Below are 23,501 nucleotides of genomic sequence, written 5' to 3'. Positions count from 1 at the left end.
AGGGCCTGATGACAAGCCCCTTTCCCAGGGCTTGCACCCTCCTGGGATGTCCACCATCAGTCCTGTATCCTTTACCTCATCCCCTCCCTTCTTTGATACGCCTGAGCATCCCACCATAACAGCGTCCAGCTCTATGCTGCTCTGCTTCTTTGCTGGAGGGGAACACACAGAGAAAGGAGGCAAAGGAAGGGATAGAGACAGGGAGGGAGCCATTGGCCATTCCCAGGACTTGTTCCCAGCCCGGTGGCCATGACAGAAGGGCAGGCAGCATCCCCTTGCTCTGGGAGAGATGGGGTGAAGGCAAAGACCAAAAGGCAGCTGGCTGGTAATTTTTTTTACAGTGGTTTAATAAAAGATATTCCCAGTCACAGTGTCTCCAGGAAAGGGACTTAAACACATGCAAAATGGACTGAAGACGTGCCCATCTTACCTTAGGGTCTGACATGTTCTGGAAGTGGGCCAGGCTCCTTGACAGTTGTTTCTTGGTCTGCAGAAAGTGACTTAACTGCTTGCTGCACCCAGCCTTGAAGAAACGAGTTCTGAGACTTGGGCTACAAACTGCATCCTTGCCCAGAGCTCGAGCATCACATGGGAAGACCTCGTTTACTGGCGAATTGTTCATCTACAGCTATGGCTTCCCTTTCTGCCTGGCCTCCGGCACTCCTGCTATTAAGCTAATCAGTATGTGCACCTAGTAAACACCTCAAGAAACACTATAGTCAGAGAGGTACCAGTCATTCGAGGAGACTGGAGCCTTCTTGCTTCCTCAGCGCCATGACTTCACCATTCCACATCTGTGTTGCAACAGGCTAAGGTGTCACTAACACAAGCAGCAACAGTGGAAACAAGGCGCTCATGCAAATATATGTATCAGAGGTAAAATGAAGGTGAAGAGGCACAGTTCATGCCTGATTAGTTATTTTTCTGGATCATTTATTTCCAACGTAATTCCAAGCTATTCCATATATATATAAAAATATATATATAAGCCATATATACACATGTGTGTGCGCACACACACATGCACACACATATGGAAATCATTATAATTCATTTCTGGAACATTTAAAGGTGTCAGGAATAAACAAATAATGCCCTCTCATAAAATGGGTGTCATGGATGTTTACAAAGGATATGCTCAAATACGCAGCAATAAGGCTGATGATGGACAGTCTTGAAAACACAGTCCCAATAATACTTACACAGCACATTGAAGCTTCATAGTGAGCTGAAAACACAAATAAATCCAGTGAACTGAACAGCTTGGTAGTGCTACCTGCCTTTTTCAAATGGATTAGGAAGGAAGAAATGCTGCCATTATCAGCAACTGGCTTCATTTTTTCACTGAAGAAATAAATCAACAACTTGAGCTCAACACTGAAAATGTGGGCGTTTTCAAGTTTTAAGGAAAAAAATAGTCTTACCCTTGAGGAAGGCTGTGGGGACCCATCATGGCTGTTGTGAAGGTCTCCAGCCTGGGAGCAGGGGGTCTCCTCTCATCATCAACCTCACAGGGGACCTGCAGCAACACCCCATGGGTACTTATTTCCTTGGCTATAAAGGAAGCCACAGTAATTGGCTTAGTTGCAAACAACTAGATTTTAAACTATAACACTGGATGAGAGATCTGGGTGAGCTGGACTGCTGCAAAGTCCAGCTTTCTGCATAAAGGAAAACGAATGACAGCAAAATTTTAAGGGATTCTACACCACCATTTGTTTCCCTTCGCTATAGGAAGAGATAGCTTTAGCGCAGACAGGTTTTTCCATCCTGAAAATGTTTATGAACCATTCTACTAATAACCAATTGATTATTAAATGCATGTTTAAATACTCTGCTGAATCAGGAGCGGAAGAAGACAAGTTCAGTCCACAGAAAAGTCAGCTGGTGAAATGAAAGAAAAAGGAAAAAAGAAAAGGGATAACCATTTTTGTGCTGTCTGTGACAATGACTAAAACAAAACCCTCTAGGATTATATTTCACTAAAATAAAACTTGCAGGAGAGGTAGCAAGAAAAACAGTCGTGAGTCAGTGACACACGTTGCTTGATCCCTTTTGGCTCCATGTGCACTGGCATGCAAGAGCTCTGCACAACCCCACAACTTCCGTGTGCTTCTGGGACTGATGCTACTGCTGATGCTGAAAAGTGTTTCTGTGTGATCTGTGTTTGCAGCGTTATTTCCTAATATGCAATTTGTTTTCAGGTAGAAACCATTGGAGAAATTAAGTTGTGAGCAACCAAGCTTGAAGCAATACTACAAATGGCACTAAAGGTTCCTTGCAGTATGGTACACCTTTCAGAGCAATATACTCCAGTTTAAAGGACAGGTGACAAACAATATCTTCACTGAGTTTTTCCCTTCTGCTTTAGCAGGTCAGATAAATCATAACATCTCTTGCAGTCTTTCCCCTCATAGTAGAACTTCAATTTTAAATTTCATAGTATGCTGGAAAGAAAACAAACAGGGTAAATCTCAAGCTCAGATATGGCCACCATTATTCCCAGTGAAGGCAAATAGGCCCCTTCAAGGTGTAAGACCTCTCCTAGAGCAGAGGTCCAAAAGAGGTCAGCTGGGTTTGATGCTAAATGTGCCCATTTATCCCCACGGGCAGGGAAGGGAGCTGAGAGTGGGCTGTTCAGGTGGAGACTACTGCTCTGTTGGCATCCCTATTAGCACCATCCAATCCCTCCAGATCAGCTTCACTAATGGAAAGCTGTAATGGTCTGTCCATGTCAGCATACCACAGAGGTGGGTGAGAGCATCAGCCACTTCCTAGCAAAAAGGAAACCTCTAATAGGTGTGAACGAGTACCTGCATGTGTAAAACCAAGATCCCATTACTTGGTTTATACTGAGTGCCTAACTGGGTGCATGTGCTCCTGCAGGACGAGGTGCACTACCTAAGTCAAGAACCTCAACTCCAGCTCCAAAGGAGGAGGGTAGGTGATTCCAAGGTAGACTGAAAAACTGAGATGGGAGACGATGAATAGCAGCCAGTGGCCAAAGCGTGGCCAAAGCATGTCCAAAAGCCTTCCCTGCTCTTCAGAGGAAAGGAGGTAGACAGGCTTTAGTTTCTCATCCAGGCGGACAGTAAAATCCTGAATCACATTTTTTCCTCCAGGACAGTCACAGCTGTGTCCTACCCATTCACTGTTCTCGTGTGCACACCTCACAAGCGCATCCCAGTAAATACAAAGCTATTCAGGCTAGTCAAATCAAGGAAATAATCATTACTTGTAAAATTACTGCAAGCTGATTTTCTCATTAAAATTTCATTAATGTCTTTTTTTTCCCCCGACTGTGCTAAATTCTATACTTTTAAAAGCATCTCGTTCTATTACATTTTCATTAACAGTAGTCACTATATTAATAGCTTGAAAACACAGGTTGGTACATTTGTGCTGCAAATGAACACTGCTCTCCCCTTCTCAAAACATAGTTATGTCGTGCAAAATAAGTATCACAGCTAATGCTTTGCATTCCTCTCATGGACGTGTTTTAAAGACATCAGCAGGGTTTCCAGTTGATCTCAAAGGTCTCATTCATGTTTGGTTTGGTAACAAAATGACACCGAGTTATTACTGTCTCCATCCGAGCACAGTCAGAGCCCGGCTGACAAAAGAAAAGTGTCACATTAATGCTGGCTGCTGCTTTGTCACCTTCTCTGGTCTTTGAGAAGGGTTGTTTTGCAAGCAGAGGTTCGTCCTGGTGCCCCTCAGCAGGGTTTGCTCTGGTGACATGCGTTTCTGCAGTGGGTTCTCTGCCCTGTGGTAGCTGAACTTCTCCAGGAGGGTTTCTCTGCTCTATCCATCCTCCAACACTGGTCTTTTCCTACCAAAAACCAGCAGCCTGGTACGGAGGCACTGCTGAGCACAGCGCCTTGAAAAGTTGAGGGAGGGAAAGTCGTCAAGGATGTGCCTCACTGTGACAAGGAACCATTGGCACCAGTGGCAGCTGGGAAAAGCCCCTCTGCAGCCTTTGGTCCTTCTGAGCTGGTTGTGCAAAGAAGGCTTGCACTCCTGCCCCTGCTCTGGCTGGGGCGTTAGCCAGGAGAAAATGCACTCAGGGCTTGCTAGAGGGAAGGATGGCGGGAGGGCACCAGTGGGGAGAGTGTTTCACCATGTGCTAATGTTGAGCGTTTTCTGAACGCCTATCCCTCTGGCTGCTGCCTGTGTCCCCAGCCCAGGAGGACATCAGGCATTGCAGGCCTTGGCTGTGGGGTGTGGGCTCCTTAGTTCAAAACACAAATGCATCTTCGCGGCGTGTTGCCAAGAAAGCAGCCCGTCCCACTGACATTAAAGACAGCTTTTAGGGACACGAAGATTTGGCTGGATCAGGAGCCTTGGTGAGATCAGGATCACCCCTGGTGTGTGCAGATCAAGCAGAAAGTAATCCCATTAAAAAAATAGCTCCTAATGACCAGAGGAGCATGTGAGGCTGGAGGAGGCAGGCTGGCTCTCCCCAGCAGCACACCTGCTTGCTGCAGATTCACACTGGTGTGGGTGGGAGCAGAAGTTGGCAGATTGCCTCAGCATCTTGCAAAACACCATTTAACACCCAAGGGCTGGAAAAGGCCCCCTTTGCTCAGCCTTCCTGGCCACATAGGCAGGTTTAGCGTGCAAGTAAAGCAATCGGAGAGCACAGAGGCCACCTGCTCTTCTATGCCAGTTACTGTGGAAGCAGCAGTGTTTACTTTCTTATACTTTCTTAATTAGGGGGAGAGAAAAAGCAATATCCATGCACGCAGTCTTCTGGGAGGAGATTGAATTTTAATATGTAATTTAAGGAGAAGATAGGTATCTTTTTTCCAGACCCAGGCTAATCTCACCTTTCCACAGGGGGGATTAGGGTTAGGGTTGTAGGATTTGTAGTTTTAATCAGAGGAGCCTTGACGACTTTCATTGTCTGCTCCAGATTACTCTGGTGTCTCCATATCCTCCCATCCCTCTTGAATAATGAGGAACTGTGGACTGAATCCTATCTGACTGATACTGCCGGACTTTTATGGCTTTATGGAAATTGGCACTAGCTTAGGCTGCTGCCTCTCTTTTCAGAGAAAAATTAAGGTTTCATTGGCATTGGGCTCTCATCCTGTTCCCCTCAATGACCCAAAGGATTTAGAGAGCTTAATGAACTTTTTTCTGCTGATGGTGGGAGCAGCAGGTCCAGTCCTGCCTGACCTGAGTGGTGGTTGATAGATGGCCCAGAGCAACAGCTAGAGAGGAGGGAGAGAGGGAGAGGGAGAGGAGAGGAGAGGGAGAGGGAGAGGGAGAGGGAGAGGGAGAGGGAGAGGAAGAGGGAGAGGAGAGGGAGAGGAAGAGGGAGAGGGAGAGGAGAGGAGAGGAAGAGGGAGAGGAAGAGGGAGAGGAAGAGGGAGAGGAAGAGGGAGAGGAAGAGGGAGAGGAGAGGGAGAGGGAGAGGAAGAGGGAGAGGGAGAGGAGAGGAGAGGAAGAGGGAGAGGAAGAGGGAGAGGAGAGGAGAGGAAGAGGGAGAGGAAGAGGGAGAGGAAGAGGGAGAGGAGAGGGAGAGGAGAGGGAGAGGGAGAGGGAGAGGGAGAGGAGAGGAGAGGAGAGGAGAGGAGAGGAGAGGAGAGGAGAGGAGAGGAGAGGAGAGGAGAGGAGAGGAGAGGAGAGGAGAGGAGAGGAGAGGAGAGGAGAGGAGAGGAGAGGAGAGGAGAGGAGAGGGAGCTCTCATCAGTGCAGTCTAACTCTTACCTTACTAAGGGTTTAAGCTCACAACCTCATGGAGCACAAAGGTTTAAGGAGGAAAAAATAACTTTCTTCATGACAGAATGATTTAAGAAAATGCTGAATTATTATAGAACATTGCTTTGTTTTGTTTTGTTTTACCTATGAGAGTAATGTTGTTAGTAGAGGTCAGTATATTTTGGCGAATCGCTATTTATTTACGTAGGATGGAAATGAAACCTTTTTGCCCATAATGAAATAGAAACAAACATACCTGGCATTTCCGTGGCTCAGAAATTCCACTCTGGTGAGTTCTGTGACCAAAAAAAGTCTCATCTCTTTGCACGGCCAACCTACCACTGCTCCACTGACTTATGGCTGCCAGTGCCCTCACGGGGCAAATCTAGGGGATCAGCTTTTCCTTGTGCAATCAGAAAATGACATAACCTGCATTAACCAGCAATGACTAGACCTTGAGATTAAGATAATTTTCTTGATTGAGGAGTTAACACAGTGTCCATCTATCCAACAACAAAAAGAAGCTTAATTTTAATTTCAGCTGGGATGTCTGGGAAGAAAACATGTTTAGGAGAGTTGCAGAGAAATTATTATTATTATTATTGATTATTAATAACTAATAAATAATAAGAATGTATTTTTTCTAATTTCTGTTTTTTTTCACCTAAAGAATATATATTGTGGTCATATATTGATTTTGACCATGTTTTCCTGTTTTGCTTTAGGTGGACTGTCTGGTTATATCCTTGAGGGAGGGAAACAAAGGGGGAGAAGTACAGAAAGACCCAAAAGCCCTGACCTTTTCAATCTTCCAAAGGACCTTTTCAATCTGTTTTGACATAATCGCCTGCTAAGAAAACCATCAGAAGCTATGGGATTTCTTGTAATGGGAAAATTAAAGCAGATTTCTGAACTTCAAAAACTCTAGTGACACTAAAGTGAATTGCCACCCTCTAGCCGTCCCTCATGCCTTGCATAGCCAGGTGCTTCAACCTGACCTATAGCTGGTCTTGAGTCATAGTTCGCCTGCTGGTCACTGCTTGCCCCTTTCATCCTCATAAAATGAGTACTTTAGCATATGTTTAGCAAGTCTGACCCAAAGATGACAATAAGCAGCCCCAGAAGAGGGCTGAAGAGAGGAGGTGAGGGCTGAAGAGAGGAGGTAAGGGCTTCCTCTGCCTGGGAAGTACAGTGTGTGTGTGTGAAAGAGCCTGGCTTGGGGATCTTGGAAGCAGGTCACATGCAGATGTGCATCAGCTGGGGTCACTTCTGGGTCCAGTTTTCTAGATGTAGGCATGGTAAAACCCCACCCTTTCACCTTGGATGGGGTGTGAGGGCACCTGGGGTCCCACATGAAGACCTCCTACTTGCTAGGGAAAACAGCCCTGAATGATTTCTCAGGAGCACCAGTGATCCAGAAAGGTGGATAACACACACAGAAGATTTTCTAAGTAAAAAAGTTAATTACTCCCTCAGTGTTCATGTATTTATATGGATTACACACAGATGGGCTGATGTTTGGGGTTGGATACTCTCAGTCTAGGGATACCAGGATCTCAGTCCACTGGTGCATGGGGGCTGCTTTCTATTTCTGAAGTGTCCTGATACAGCCAAAAAGGGTCCTAAGAAGTTGGCATTGAACTTCCTGGAAGAAAAACCAGATTTTGCACAAGGCTGTCTTGTAGCTGTGCAAATTGTTTTGGATTCATCTCAGTCATGTCAGTGATCCTGGCAGGGCGATAACTGGCCTTTTTCCAATTTCTCCTGCATTGCTTGATGTAGGACTGATCAGCTTTCAGTCAAAGCTGATATTTTTATAAATAAATCTGGAAACAAACTGAGTTTACATTCAGTCTCTGTCTATAATGTACTTTTCATTGATGCAATAAGTTTGCAGAATTAATTTCTTCTGAGAGTCTTTATTATATTTGTTAACTAGAGCAAGGCTATTCCACTGGAGCATTTGTACCATAGTATTTCAAATACGAAGATGTTTTAATCTCTTAGTTGCTCTCATTAAACTTAGTGGCTTAAAAAAACGTGACTCCATGTGGACGGTTGCAGGCATGACGAACGTATCATTTATTAAAAAATACTCATATCCTTCCTGAATCCACCCTTGTTTTGCGTATAGCTCTGGGAAAACCACTTCTGTTTTTTTAACAGATGTCTGCAGCCTCCTGCATTACTCTGTCACTTCCAGAAAATAGGATTTCTCACCTACAGATGGTGAAGAGAAAGGAGGATAGCCGTGAACATTAGGTTGAAATTACTTGTCAAGTTTGATCAATTCATAGAAAGACAAAAATCCTTTTTGAAAAGGCACAGTTGATTTTTGAAGATTAGTAGCGGTGTCCTTGCAGCTCCATTGTTTGGGTAAATTATACAAGGGTGCAGTTTATTACCTAAATGAAAGATACATTTGCATGTAGATGGTACATAAATTATTTCATTCCGTGCTGGACGGTGCAATAAACAACCCCTCTCCTATACACACGTGCACAGAAATGCACACACACATTCACCTACCCGGGACTTATGACACAGGGGGCGGTTCTTTTCTTTGTGTTTTCTTTTTCCTTTTATTGCCTTGTAAGTATTATTATTTGACAAAGCACTAGGGAAGGAGTACATGAATCTATTAAAGATAACAAAGCTCCATTATGACCTGAAACTCAAGAAAGCAGACAATAAATCTTTCATAATGTGGAATAGCTGGTCCCTAGCTCTTCAAGCAAAGAAGAAGGAGTCAATCTCAAAATGAACACTAATCTAAATCCTGCTGTTCTTGCGGTGACTTCTCGTTGCAGCAATTTTTTTTCTTACAATTTAGTCATGTCATGATGCATTAATTACCATCTGTGTGGTTCTGTTTAATGGGAGCATTAAGAGACAATACCTGTTTTGTTCCCTCTCGGAGTAGTATTTATAGGAGGCAAGTGTGTGTGTGCCAGAAGACAGCTCCTGATCTGCCACATGCTTTATGGTCCACTGATGTAGGCTGTTAACAGGAAGGCAGTTGGCCGTCTATGACAGGAATAAAAGAAATGTTTCATAAACACTTCTATCTTCCCTCTCTGATTTTCAGCCTGGTTTCCTTCTGAGATGTGGTTTACGTGGCTCTGCACCATGCAATGTTCTCATCAGGCCTGAACAGGGCAATTTTGCCTGGGTACACTGGGGGTGGCTCTGTCTCAGCACCAGCAGCTGTATCCAAGGCTGGATTTCGTTTCTGTGGTGTCCGTGATTCTCACAGATGTGAGCAAGCCCTTCCCTCTGCCCCATCTCTCTACCAGGGTGGTGAGATATCTCACGCCAAGGGAAAGTGTCAGCTGTATGGGAATCGAATGTCCCACAAAAGTGAGTGTTCCAGGGTAACCTGGAGCTGCCAGGTGGATTTCAGAAGGAGAGGTGACCAAGCTGGGGACAGGGAGCTCCCAGCGGTGCCTGCAATGGAGGACAGGCTATATCATGCATGCACTACCAGGGGATGGTGCAGAGCCTGGGAGAGGGCTGTGAGGCTGCAGAAGTGTCCCAGGCTTGTGGAAAGGTCCAGGTGGAGTTCACAGTCCGTCTCTTCCACAAGCCATGTGTCTAAGCTTTGGGCTGGAATAGAAAAAGTGTGGATGCTTCAGCCCCCAGCACCTAAAAATTAGGGAAAATCAAAGTGTTTCTGTGTAAGAAATATCCTGATCTTACATCTTAGGCTGTGTGGAAATCCACCCAAAGTGTTATGAAAGCCCTCTCTGACCCACTTTGTTTGCTGATCATGTGTGAGCGGCCTCAGGAAAAACAAAGCAGCTCTTGCTTCTAGTCATTTTCCCCTCTGTCCATTAACATTTCGTTTTCCTAAGATTAAGGAGAAAAAACTGAAGACCCAAACAGCCTTGTGTTTCTGAACACTTTGCAGCAGCAGAAAGAAACAAAATGAAACAACCCCTTAAATTATTGCACTTTCAAAAAGAATCATAATCTCATCATACAGACGGTGTGCGCCAGGCCCTCATTAGCATCCAGGGCTATTTTTAGCCCCTGTTCTTGTTGTGCATGAAATTAGGCTATATTAAAGGAAGTACCACGCTGCCTTCCCCAAAGACCATTTCGGTCCGCAAAAAGCACTCTGACCCTCCCTGCCTGGGGTTTGAAGACACAAATGCCTTCTTTGCAAACTAGTCACTGCTCTGCAACCACTGGGCTATGTGTTCATGGGGATGTGGAGGAAAATCACCTGCCAGATCGCCCTCTTCTGTCATCAGCTTTTTTTTTTTTTTTTTTTTGGTCTGCCATGTAGAAACTTGTTAATCCTGAAAGAGGTGGAGCCCCCCTCTTTAGACCTTGTTGAAACAGAGTCTAAGATCGTGCTGACAGGCTAGAGAAAGTGAGGACAACAGAATTATTACGGGTGACCTGTGCAGACCCAGGCACTTATTTTCCAGATGTCTAAAATCAGAGGGGACAACATCCTTGCTCGTGTCCAAGGGGAGAAGCTGGTTCTTGTAGTCCCTTCAAGTCCACTTTAATTTGTACGTACGGCAGGGAATTTCAGCTGTCTCCACTCTGGATGAGATACAGTTTTCTTTCACTTTTTTGCTGAATTATTTAACACAAGTTCAATGTCCCTTGCAGCTAGGTTCCAGAGGAACAAAATTCCTCTCATAATTTGTATGAGAGACAACAGGTCAGCTGAAGGTACCCTGCTCTGCAAAGAGGGTGGAGGTTGCTCCAATAAACCATTAATATTCATCTTGCACATCTGGTCAGTTTTGATCACTCAGCTCTTTTCAAGGCAATTTCAATCAAGCTTCATGAGTGCTTGAAACAGGTTTTGGCAACAAGAAAGCAAAGAAAAAGATTGATGTTAAAAGGAATTGACAAGCAATAGGGTTAGAGATCCTGCCCAATTTTGGTCTTGCAAATAACCAACCTGAAATTAAAGAATTAATCTGTGAAGGTCCTTGACAACTTATGGTGTAGTGCTAAAGTCTATTCTCTGTCCAGAAGAAAAAGACAACCAAAAAAAAACCAACCCACAAAGCCTGCAAGAAATGAGGAGCAGCCTCTTGTTGCTTCCATTTAGTCAAATGACAGAAGGATTAGAAAACGCCAAGAACCCCTTTCTTTTTTTCCCCACATGACTAGCTTTGGGCTAGACACAGGACCGAAGCTCTGATTCCCATGTGGGTTTTCAAGCTCCTGCCACCAAACACAGGCGATGCTGAATCCAGCTCACAAGGGCAACTGGGGACAGCCCAAGCTGGGAGTACTGGGACCTGTGTTTTGCCTACAGTGATGGTGAGACTTTTCTTTTCAAACTGGTTATGACTGTACAATATTAAAGGTAGGCAATAACAAATTGTAAGGCAAGCTTTTGCAGGCAGTGCACTTTGGCAATTGTTCTTTTCTCCCTAATATTTCATTTCTACCCTCTCATGTTGCACTACCCTCTTCATGAAAGTAGCCCTCCAACACAAGCAGGTCATAAAAGCTGAGAATGCCAAATAGGATTTAATGGCTTTTTTCATGGCAGACATTGTGAAAAGTTTTACAGATACCAATAGAAGAGATTATAGCTGCTCTTTCATGTAATATATCCACATAAGGATTTCTAGAAAATTATATACATTGGTTCAAATTACAAAATTCTCTCTGAGGCATCATTGCATGTTAAAGCAGAACACTTCATACAATGTAATATATTAAGTTGATGTCAAATATTTGGGGGAGAGTGGAATATGAAAGCTAACAAATACAAGTATAAAACAAAAAATGTATGGAAGAGAACACTGCTTAGGAATTGTACAGTAAATTACAGTAAGATTCCTGTGCCACTTTCTTTACTTAAATTCCAATCGAGCATACCTCACCTGGGCTCAGGCAGGTTATCCATGCTTATCTTTGAGTCTGTGCTTAGTCGTTCCCTGTCCATTGAAATGTTTAAGGATATGCATAGATCTCCTGACTGAAGCCCTAGGAAAAGAATTGCTATGCATTGGTCCTTAAATGAAGCAGCTGCTTCAGGAGTTTTGCCATCGTAAGGCTCTCGAGTGGCACAGCCATGTATTGCTCATCCAAAAAGGAACAGTTTCAGTTTCTCAAAGGATTAGTTTTCTAGAGGAATTAGCAGAGTGATACTGCTTGAATTTTAAAAGGAAAGAATGGGCTTTTGAAGATGCTGTCAGTGATGCTCACAGATGGACATACCTCAGCATCTCAGAGGTTAAGCTAAGCATTTAAATTAAGCGACCTGAACTGTAATTTGTAATTAAATCATGGAGTAGTCACGTTCCAGAAACCCTTCTTCATATCCATAGTCCTCTGTTGAGTTTCAGGGATGCCCACCTTGCCAGCCCAGCTCCAAGCACTCCTTATTACACTCCTTGATGGTTCTTTCTAACTAACTGAAACTGGAAGTCTGTCCTACAGTCTCTTTCTGGTTTTCTGCCTGCTGCATGCTTTGCAATGCTTTGTGCTAGTTTGCCTTAGGGTTAAATGTGTCTATCCTGGGAAATGACACTATGTTATGACATGTGGCATCTGACATAAGGCTGAAGAGACAGCCAGGATCCCCTAACCCTTTGGGAATATGAAGTCTTGTGCAATTATGTTGACATAAAATAGAGGTGGTCTGGGTTCACTTTTTCAGCTGGAAAGTTTTCTTTTTAGAAGAATTAAAGTGAGGGCCTTTAAGCACTGCAAGGGGATGGGATCACTTCCTGTGGAGGAATAAGGAGAGTTTTGTGGGGTGTTTGGGCTGAAGACAAGGCTGCTTGCCAGGGAAGGAGGCTGCTCTGGGGTGGGGTGATGAGGGGACAGCCAGCTCTTCTGCCTGGGGGGTGGTGACCCCATACCTCAGAACGGTGTTTGAGCCGGAGTTGCAGCCTAAAGGCTGTGGTCTGAGGGACTGAAGACCATTCTCAGGTTCATGCATCACCATGACCGTAATTAAAATCTCCCTCAGACAAAGTGATCTGAATGCAGTCATCACCACTGGATGAGAAGAGAGCAGTAAGCTATAGGCATTTTAATGAAGATGAAAATGCTTCCCAGCATCACAACTGTTATTTCTGCCTTTCCCAAGAGGACCTGAGACCAAACATCTGTGTAGCTGAGGAGTCAGGAGGACTTCTCCTGATCACAGCCTCACGTGGGAGCTAGCCAAAAGCAGCCTCTAACTGCACAGCCCTTTTCCAACACACTCCCACTTGACAACAAGTCAGTCCCCAAGCCAGCTCCGTTAGTGCTTCTCCGATAAGAGATGACTGCCATTGAGTCTTTTAACATGCAATTATACTTCAAAAGGTCACTCTGTGAAAACAGTGCCATGAGACTCCATGTTTATTGACTCCCTTCCCTGGGCAATTGGCTCACTTTACATGTAATGAATAAATGCGCTTCTTGGCTGCTGCCCAGCCCAGTGGGGTCTGGAAGCCAAGCTGTGTCAGCTTTCTGCCAGGGCATTATCACCAAAACTAAAGGTAGCTCCAGAAAACCCTCTTGAACTGTAGCCTAGGAGTGTCTTTCTCCTGTCACATTTGCATTTGGACACTTTGCTGTAATCCTCCTTATCAGCATCCCCATTTCTTCTTGTTTTCAGCTGCTGCTGAACGCCACCACTCCTTTTATCTGAGATTTTGGTACCATTTTGTCCCACTGTCAGCTTTCACCTGCAGCCTAGCTCCTAACTTAGCTGTGATGGTTCAGACCTGTCTCTAGAACCCATCTCTAGAACAGTGTAGATGGGGTTTCTACAGCAAGGCTACAACTGGGGAGCACCACCAAGTCTGGAGAAGAGCTACACTGTGCCTATACAGAAAAGCAGTCATGTCAGTCACTGAGGAACTGAGAGCCCAAAGTGTGGCCCATTTGACTTGATAGCCATTAAGTCTGAATGGGAAGTGCAACCATCACTGCAGGGGGAAACTTTATGAATCATGTTAGGGCTTTCACTTAGGTTGTAACTTGAGTGAAGATGAGTGCGTTTGCAGAAGGAAATCCTCTGTTTCTCTCTGGATGAGAGGATCCTGAAGCTAAGGTTTATATTCAAAGACTTCTCAGCATTTGGGTCATGCTCTTTGGAGTTTCTCTCTATGCACAGCAATGGGCCGTCCACGATAGACACCCCCTTGGTACTTCTGGGCTGTCCTCAGTGGTCTGGACACCCGCATGGCTGGTGACTCAGCTCTGGTTCCTCCAGGATTCCAGCTGAGGAAAGAGCAATCAGGAGGCATGGGTGAGATGCAATCCAGCACAGACAGTAGGATTAAGTGCTCACCCTCAATACACTAAGGATGTATCTCATGCAGAAATGTTTTTTCAGTATGACTTCTCAGTGTATATATAACCACCAGTCAAAACATGTCAGTCCTGCATAACAGGCTATAGGGCCGGTGAGTTTGCCATTACACAGCCTGGCTGTCAAAATCAGCCGGTACAGATGTACAGTGCTGGAGGGTGCAGGTTTAATCACCACCAGTTTTCGACACAGGAGTTATCACAAGCAATCGCTATCCAACAGCAACAACAATTGATGGGCTGTCAGGAATGCGGTCCTCCTCAGACCTGGGTCTGTCCCTGTCTTTTGCTAATCCAGCAAAGGAGCCATGTGGAGGCTTACCCAGAGGAGGGTGAATAAATCTCCTTGGCAGCTTTCACACTGGTCAGACACTGATCTGCCTACTGAAATCCTTTTCTAAGGACACATGTCACAAGAAACTGTTGCTCAGAGGCAACAGCAGTATATTTCTGTTTCATTCAGGACTCTCCCAGCTGATTTGTTGTAGTTCAACATTTCTTTGAGTAATCAGAGTGGCCCTAAGACTGTCACTCTTCTGGATATCTTCTTCCATATCTCAAGTAAGGCAAAAACACAGGCATCACCAGAAGGTCATTTTGAGTAATGATGCCTTTCAGTATCAGCTGCTACTTTTAAAGATGTTATCAGCCCTAAAAGACCTCACTGCTTTATTATTTTATGTTAGAATATTACACTATTATTCATTTATATTACTGTAGTCCTCCGAGACCTTTCTGTGGATGTGGACCCTACTGCAGAAGGTGTGGTAGCACCTAGCTGTGTTTCGTCATGGCTACTGTCAGAAGCCAGAGAGGAACCTGTATTGCAAAATAGGAACCATTAGATGGAGATACGAATGGGCCTAATGTTTCTGTGCAAGGTCATATTTTCATTCTCAAAGCTAAAAATCACATTGATTTTGCCTGCTGTTGGACTGAACATCTCTAGAACTGGTGGCATCCAGCTCTGGGGTGCAGCCATTTGCGGCAGTTTATTAGGAGAGATCCAAATTGGTCCCTGCAGGTGTATTTAATGCTCTTGCTGTGAAAGGCAGCGGTAAAGATGTTGGGCTTGCCTGCATCCCTCCCATGCACATACACCGATGAGCCTAGCAGAGCCTCAGTGGAGCCTTGCTGTCTCGTGCCCTAAAACCATCTTGGCACAAAAGTCGATATTAGTAGATTTTTACAGAACAGTCTTAAAGTCATCAAAGGCTTCAGGCCACCTGCCTGACAGCTGTTATCTTCAGTAGTTGAAGCAGGGATTGTAACATGAAGAAAGTGTCTACATAGGTTCTGCCTGTGACCCTGCATTCACCCTGAACAGGTAGGAAATGTAACACTCTCCCCACAACCTGCTGGCCAGGCAGTCTGATCTGAAACGAAAGATAATTTCCAGACTCGTTTCATATATGACAGTGTTTGCGTTACTTTTTAAAGTGGTCTCCCTTAGTAAAGAAAGGAAGAATATGTGAGTTTCTCTTTAACTCAAGCCAATAGGACCTGATTGGCAGTGAAGTGACTCTTGCTCTGCAGACATCCAGTCTGCGGTAATAAGGAAAGTGCTTTTAAGATCACCTGAAAACCCTGCCCCAAATCTCACATTTGCATTTGAATAAGTTTATTTCTTTGTCTAAAAGCTCTGATTTTTCAGCCTGCACTGCATGGATGCTGAAGCAGTTCATCACTGTTGCCATGAAAGTTCAAAGTCATTTATCTTCAATAAGGTTACTTGATGCAATTTCTAACAGCAAGAACCCCCCAGTCCTGGGGCTTTCTACAAGATTAAGTGATGTATTCAGACAGGCAATGTCTCAGGAGGATTTTCAGTACTTGGAAGATATAAAGCTCATTCTAGTCGAAGGACAGCAGGCTTTGCAATTGGTGTTTTCCATTTGCCTTCCACTAAGGTTTGCTAGGCTCTTTTCTGGAGCCTGGCATCCCTTTGTGAAAGTACTGAGAGAACAGCCATGTTTGCAATGAGTGTTAGTCCTCATCCTTCTCTTGAAGATGGTCACTGCCTGATAATCCTTCCCACACATGTTCTGGTGGGGCAGAGTCCAAAGGGGAATAAAAAAAGCTATGCATTAGTCTATTGCCTTTGTGGAGTGAGAAAGAATGAGTGACCATAGTCCTATGGGTATGAGGTATAGGTTTAATTTAATGTTCTGCCAAAGACTTTTGGGTGGCTTTCAGCAAATACTCTCCTACTTTGGTGAAAGTCATACAAGTGAAAGACAGTAAAACTGTCAGTGCCAGGGCTTGGAGGAACCACTAGCTGTTGCAGGTAGCTGGGCACCCACAAAAGCCACAGGAGCTGTGGGGCAGGAGAGGGGCTGGGTGTCTGCACTCACTATACAGCATCAGAACCTTCTGCATGCAGACCCACAGTGCCAAGGGCTGACACCCTCATCCACAGTGGTCCCAAGACAAGGCTCCCGGCAGAGGAGAGACCCTTTTACTGGGTGGAAGGTGCTGATGAGAAATTACATGTCTCTGCACAGACCCTCAGCTCCCTGCTGGTTTGCTACTTTCAGGGGTTTTGATCATTTTCCTGACAGCCCCTGCTGTGACATCACTCCGGGTAGTTTTTTGAGTAATAGCTTTGTCCGGAGTTTGAGCTCTGCCCTCAGTTGTATGTGTACTCCTCTGGAGCCTGCAGGCACTGCAGGTGCTACCTGTGCTACCCTGCTGTGAAACCCCCTCATTTTCTGCAGGGTCATCTCAGCAGAAGATGAATTGTCATTTTTTGTGACTAGTTCTAGTGATGATACTTATGGCAGAGTACAATCTTTTTTTTCCCATCCTTCGCCCAGCTGTTGTGCTCATGCAGAGTTAACTGGATTAAAGAAAAGGATTAAAAAATTATGCCTGTGTCTGAACAGTTCACAAGCTGCAGCTCCTCCATGTGAGAAGGTATGTCTTGTCCAGCTGAGCAGAAGTACAGCTCTGTATCTGTCCTGACCAATCCTTCTCTGATCAAGGTGTTTTTCAGGTGTGTTATGGGCTAGAAATGCAGACCAATCACCTACACTACAGTACTGTCAATCAGGTTTCATTCTTCTGGTGCCCAAAAGGCAGAGTCATACAACAGTACCCATCAGTTTACTGTAATTATTCATTTTGTTATAACCCTTTCATTGTCCAGAGTTTACCATCTCTCCTTTATTCAGTAGTTTACTGACCTGTGTCCAGAGAAGGGCAATGAAGTTGGTGAAGGGTCTAGAGAACAAGTCTTATGAGGAGCGGCTGAGGGAGCTGGGGTTGTTTAGTCTGCAGAAGAAGAGGCTGAGAGGAGACCGTATTGCTCTCTACAACTACCTGAAAGGAAGTTGTAGCGAGGTGGGGGGCGGACTCTTCTCCCTAGTAACAAGCGATAGGACGAGAGGAAATGGCCTCAAGCTGTGCCAGGGGAAGTTTAGGTTGGACATTAGAAAAAAATTCTTCACAGAAAGGGTTGTCAAACATTGGAACAGGCTGCCCAGGGAGGTGGTTGAGTCTCCATCCCTGGAGGTATTTAAAAGAAGGGTAGATGTGGTGCTTGAGGATATGGTTTAGTGGTGGCCTTGGCAGTGATACGTTAGCGGTTGGACTCAATGATCTTAAGGTTCTTTTCCAACCTTAATGATTCTATGATTCTATGATGGTATGAAATGTCGGATGTGATATCAGAGTCCAGTGGGAAGACAACTACTGCCCTACTCCTCAGCCAGCCCTCCAGCTGGCACTGGGACAGCAAGATCCTTTATCATCTTCAAGATGATGAGACTTGGGATGCTTCAGCTGATTTATAAGGAGTCATGGATATATGATGTGAGTTTAATTCATAATGGGATTGAGCTGAAAGCACTAATGCTGTTTTACTGCAGATTTGACATTAACATTCACACTATGTCTGATGGATAGTGCAGAAGAACCAAAGCAGATTTTCTAGTGGGTCTGGTAGCAATCCATCTGGCTCAGCCTGATTAAAGTATTGTTGCGATTTACTAACTTAGGCACAAGAAAATCCACCCATGAACACAGATATGTAAAAACTCTAAAAAAAATACTATTTTGTCTATGTAAAAAAAATTAAACTAAAAAGGGAACACTCTTTCAAGTAGGTAGGAAAACAGAGTTTTACAACACCTGCATGGCAATTTTGCAAGACCTCATCTTCTCCTGTACTAAAATAAGGGTACTTCCTTACTTCACAGAGTAAGTTCTTCACATTTTTTAAGGAGTTTGGAGTGACTGGATACAATACATTATAAAGATGCAAAAATATTAGAGTACAAAATGAATTCTAGAAGCCCCAAATTCAGCCCAAATTTGTTAGGCCAAGCTACAACTGCCTTTCAGCATGAGTAGAAAGCTGTAAAAAGTGCTGTATTATGGGTGTTGAAAGCGTGCATGTAAACTGAATTTCATTGTTGATCCTCCTTGACAGCATTTTGGGATTTATGTCCCATCATGCACAGTATTTGCTTCACCTTTGTTTTATGGCAGTGAACGGTTGCTCATAGGCTTTGAGTTATGATGGAATTAGAATGTCTACCATAGTAGAAAGTCCTTAAATATACTCTTAAACATTTGAGTTTTATGTTGAGATGCTTATGAAGGCTGGGTTTAGGTAGCCATATTTCCTTTCTTCCCAGTATGTGTCCACCTTTTCTGTACTGTGAGTTTTACTGGGTAGATTTTCACCAGTACTCCAACGTATCTGGATTTCTGAAATCCCTGCCAGAGCTGGGGCTTTGCAGCCATGGAGAGAGCTGAGTGAGGAGGTTTCTTGGTTGGCTGCAAAAAGCAGTGAGAAAGATTCGAGCAATGGCACCCAAGAGGCAGAGTGGGAGGAGGCAAGCAGCCCCATGGGCTCTGCAAGCCACAGGGGGAAGCCCAGGTTGAGAGCTTGAGAGTGGGCTGAGAGGGGTGGCTACCAGATGAGGACTGGGAAGGAAATAGAAAGTCTGAACTTTTGGGGTGGTCAGAGAAAGCTCTGGGAGAAGGGCATGTAGGATGTGAGGAGGTCTGTGTTGGGGAGGTCAGATTTCCACTGTGCCTCCTGCCCCACTGAAACCAGAAAACCAGGATGCTGCCAAGAGATGGCGATGCCTATCCTGGAGAACTGCTGCTGTGACTCTTATCCTGCCAGAAATACACTGGTCTTTTGATGAAAAGCATGCCCCAAAATACCAACAGCGCATTCTTCATTTCAGTAGATATTTCAAGAACAAAAGGTGACAACTAGCAAGAAGTAAATGGTCTGAAGCAAGTGAATACCCAAAAAATATCCCTCTCTCTAAAACTGGTTGTGATTAGACAACAAAAACAGCATTACAGTAGGTCTTTACCACAGTGTACAAAGAGCTCAGGAAGTTTAAGCTAGAGGAACTGTTTATATTGGGGTTTTATTGCTTTTGCTTTGTTTTAATTCAGCAGCAGATTATTTGCCAGAGGAGCTGAAGAAGCCAGTTAGAGTCCACAAAAATGCCAATGATTTATTTATTGCCATCATTTAGGGAAAGGGCAGCAGTTGCTGGTTCTGAATATTTAACATCGCAGGAAAAAAGCCAGCCACTCTGAAGCCCTTGTGTTCCAGTGAAGCGCTGCAAACCAGCATGCACCCCTGGCCCCCAAATTTGGAGGTGGAAGAGCTGTGAAGGTATGCCCCAGCAGACTCTTACAGGGATTGAGACTTCTTCAGGCCTCAGCTTGCGTGGTCATGAGCAGCCTGCTGAAGAGATCCTGGCTCCTCTCTGAGCAGTGACCTGCTATGAAAGCCCAGGTGAGGAGATGAGGTGCATCTGCAGCTCAGAAGGCATTACCTGCATAGCATTCATCTTAGGAAAACTGCAATTTGTTTTACTTCACGCATTGTTTATAATAATTCCCAGGAGAGCGGCAGGTAGGAGAGATTAGCATCAGAGTTTTTCCCTACCCAAAGCTAGCTACAGTGAGATGCCTTTTGAAACACTGAAGGACTGTTCTTAGCTCCCTTCCCCCCTTCCTCGGTTTTCCTAAGGACTCAAACAGCCTCAGTCTTTCCAGCTACGAACCGACAAAACCCACCAGCTGTTTCTCGAAAAAGCATTTAGGAGCAGCTGGGCCATAGCCACACAAGGGCAGAAGGGAAACGGGAAAAGACAATTTCCCATGCTTCTCATGTGTCACACTCACTGTAGAGCCCCCTCCTTCAACACATCACCTGCTGCAGTGAGATTTCATTGCCTTTGCTGGCGATAGAGGAAACATGCCTGACTGCAGATGGGACTGAGCGTCAGGAAATGGCCAGCACCTGCCTCTTGACTCTCCCCAAGAAGCCATCCAAGGGAGAAGCTCTTAGAGAAGCCTATTTCTTCTTGTGACCGTCACCATCTGTGAAACACCCTCAGCAGAATGAAAGGGACCACCATCACCCCACCAAGTGTATGGAAGAAAAAAAAAGTAAGGTTATTTTTAAAGAAGAGCATTTCAAATCTCATAGCCAATTTGCAAAGAGATATTCTGGCTGCATTGTTTTAAAGCAATATTTAGCAGCGCACGTTGTGGGTCCAAGTGGCACAGAATTCAATAGCAAGATCAGTACACAACTTAGGGCCCTCCTAGTACTTCATTTTCTGAAAGTCTCTTTTTGAATGCTTAAGGAAATAGCAGCTGAAAAGGTGAGTGCCCTGATGGCTGGCTATGGTTATACCCATCCTGGAGCCAGATCATCTAGCAAGGATCTCACTGCCCATCATGATACAAGACTGAGATATAAGCATGCTCACAATGACCACCCACTAGCTGTCATCCCTGGTTTAATGCAGAATGAGGCTTCCCAAGCCCTGGCTCAGCAGACATTGTGACTTTTTCTTCTGAAGATTTCATTCTCTGAGTGGTGAAGGTTGCTTCCTTGGAAGCTGAAGGGAGCTCTGGAACTGCAAGCTTCCCAGGTCCTGGTTGTGACACAGTGTAAGACTTAAATCACTCTTGCTAGTATGGAAACCGGGGTGCTCTTGTCCTTTAGCCGAATACTTTACCTTTTACCAGGCATAGGGGCCTCCTTAGTACCCGGCAATTAGGCAGACAATGAAGGAAACACATTTGCATAACATACTCAGACCAAAGGTTTCTATGAGTCACCCGGGATGCACTTTCCAGGAAAAAGTGTTTCCAGTGTTGCTGGAGGGCAACAATAAATTGATTAGCCTCTTTAAAATTTCTCATAAAATTGTATTAACAAAACGGTAAATACATTACACAGAGACTGTAACCACAGGATGTTTACATAATGCCCATAGTGGACGAATACTAAATACCATAAAAGACCTGAGACCCCCCCAAAAAGTCCACAAGTTCTGGCTCTCATGAGGCAGCTAGAGCACCATTGTTCCTCCTCCTCCTCTTCTTCCTCTTCTTCCTCACATTTCAGCTTCGGCATTGTGAACTTTGCTGGTGGTTATTGCAATTCCTATTGCTAGGCTTCCGTTGTCAGAAAAGAGCTGAGCCAGGGAAGTGTTCAGCACAAGGCAATCCCCATCTGAAATGACAGAGTCAACACACTCCAGTACCGACCTGGGGGTTGCCTCCCACTTAAGACGCCTCTGGTTCCTGTTGAGCTCGAGCCGGTAAGTGAAGTTGTCGGCTTGGGTCGGCGTGCCAATTAGCATCATCGTAGCGAAGAACTGGGGGTGGCCTTCATACTTCTCCTGCTTCCTGAGGACCAGCAAAAACTGGTGGCCAAGGCAAGAGTGCATGATGATCCAGTCTGTGGGTGCAGGCAGGTGCATGTCCGTGGCCAAGAAGACAATCTCTGCCCCCTGAAGGATGTTGATGCGGTGGGTCTGCCTCAGGTGGGACACCACCACCTCCAGGTGCCCTTCCCATGGGCAGGAGAAGAGTGGGCATGTGCAGGGAACCAGCTGGGGGTCGTGTACTGCTTCATGGTGATGGCAGGGAGGAAGGACGCCTTGTTCCACAGACGTCTGTGCAGCTGCACAGCGGGTCGGTGCATACTACAAGAAGAGAGAAATTACATGTGATAGCAGGTGGACCAGGAATCTGCATAGGTATTCAAGGTACAGACCCCACAGACACCAGACACCTAATACCCCACCTAAAACAGCACCAGTGGGAACACCAGGAACCCAGCACTGCTGAAACCAGGGGCAATCCAGGCCTCAATCTGCACAGCAAAAGGTGCTGGCAGTTGCCTTGCTTTCCAGGAGAAGAGAGAAAACATTTAAGCCATGATAAGTCACTTCAAATGAAAGTGATGTATGTGTTTAAAGAGCGATTTCATTAGTTTGGGGGAGAAAATCTGATTAAAAAAAAAAAAGCCCAACAAAGCAAGGACAGCATGGAGCGTTTTATATAGTTAAGGCTCTTGCAGCTCAGAACAAGGAAATGAAATATGTATGGCTTTATTATTCTTTAATGAAACACACTGGCAAATACTGGTGTTTCTCCTGAAACAATATGCTTTATAACACCCATAATTTGTGAAATAAAAGTCAGGCTTTGTTGCATATGATGCCTTCATTTTTTTTTTTTGGTCAATGTATTTGTATGTAATTGATGCGCTTACCTCCATAAATCTTAAATAGCTCTCAAAAGTGGATGGATGGCAAATTAAGGGCATTTTTATACTAAAGTAAATATGGATTAAGGTAGGGCAGCTAGCTGAAAAGGCAGCAGCTCTTGCAGAATAATTCCACATGAGGACTAGGAAGCAAACTGCTCTGCCTCTGTCAAGTGGATGTTGTTGAAGAGAAATGAGTAAGTCTTATTCAACCAAAAGTGTATCCACATGTAATGCTATTCAGGAAGAGTAATGGCTCTCTGCAATAACTCTGTGCGTAGACAAACCCTAAGGCACAGGGATGCCAGTCATGATTCATCCTACTCAATTTTAAGCATTTACTTCAGCCACCTGAGATGGAGACCTGGTAACACTGGACTGCCTCTGCAGTCAATAGAGGGAGGCAGCCCTTCCCAGTGGCGGAGTCAGATTTTGGCTGGAGTAATTCACCTCCTAAAGGTGGCACTGGCTGCTGCCAGAGTGACTGAGGCTGGGATCCAATCTGTCTAGTTGTACTTAAATTTTAGATGCTTAAACACAGGAGGACAATGGCTCCTTCTGAACTCCTTTGAGATGCTTATAAGGTGTGTAAGTATTAAGAGTACATATATATACACATGTACATTTTGCTTTACCGTATGTTTTAGGAAGATTCATGTAATTCCCCACATACTGCCCCACATCTGCTCATTTTAACATATGTATCCAAAATTACAGGAACTATAGTATGGTTCTTCCCAACACACTGGATGTAAAAGGGAGATGTTTCTTCTTCCTCTGACATTTGATATGAAGAATAATTGACTATTTAAGCCCTATTATTGAACCTTGCAGCTTTTTCTTGGGAGAATTATTACTTCAACAGTACTGTTCTACTTTTCCTCCCTCATTTTTTTGTTTTGCTGTGTAAAATTTAAGAATATAAACTTTCCAGCAAGATAATGAATTGAGGTCA

The 23,501-nt window shown here is 44.6% G+C and overlaps 1 protein-coding gene across 1 annotated transcript in view; it reads right to left on the bottom strand.

The window, feature by feature from the left end:
• Nucleotides 1–21,177: 21,177 nt before the first annotated feature.
• SIAH3 (siah E3 ubiquitin protein ligase family member 3) overlaps nt 21,178–23,501 on the bottom strand; it is a 46,971-nt gene continuing 44,647 nt past the window's right edge. The window contains exon 2 of the mRNA XM_075081914.1: nt 21,178–21,980. Coding sequence (XP_074938015.1) covers nt 21,387–21,980 — 594 coding nt within the window. The 3' untranslated portion in view covers nt 21,178–21,386. The remainder of the gene's footprint in view (nt 21,981–23,501) is intronic.

Source organism: Phalacrocorax aristotelis, chromosome 1 (genome assembly GCF_949628215.1).
Source record: "Phalacrocorax aristotelis chromosome 1, bGulAri2.1, whole genome shotgun sequence".
Taxonomy (NCBI): Eukaryota; Metazoa; Chordata; class Aves; order Suliformes; family Phalacrocoracidae; genus Phalacrocorax; species Phalacrocorax aristotelis.
Note: the sequence above shows the minus strand (reverse complement) of the source record. Positions and strands in the feature narration are given on the sequence as shown.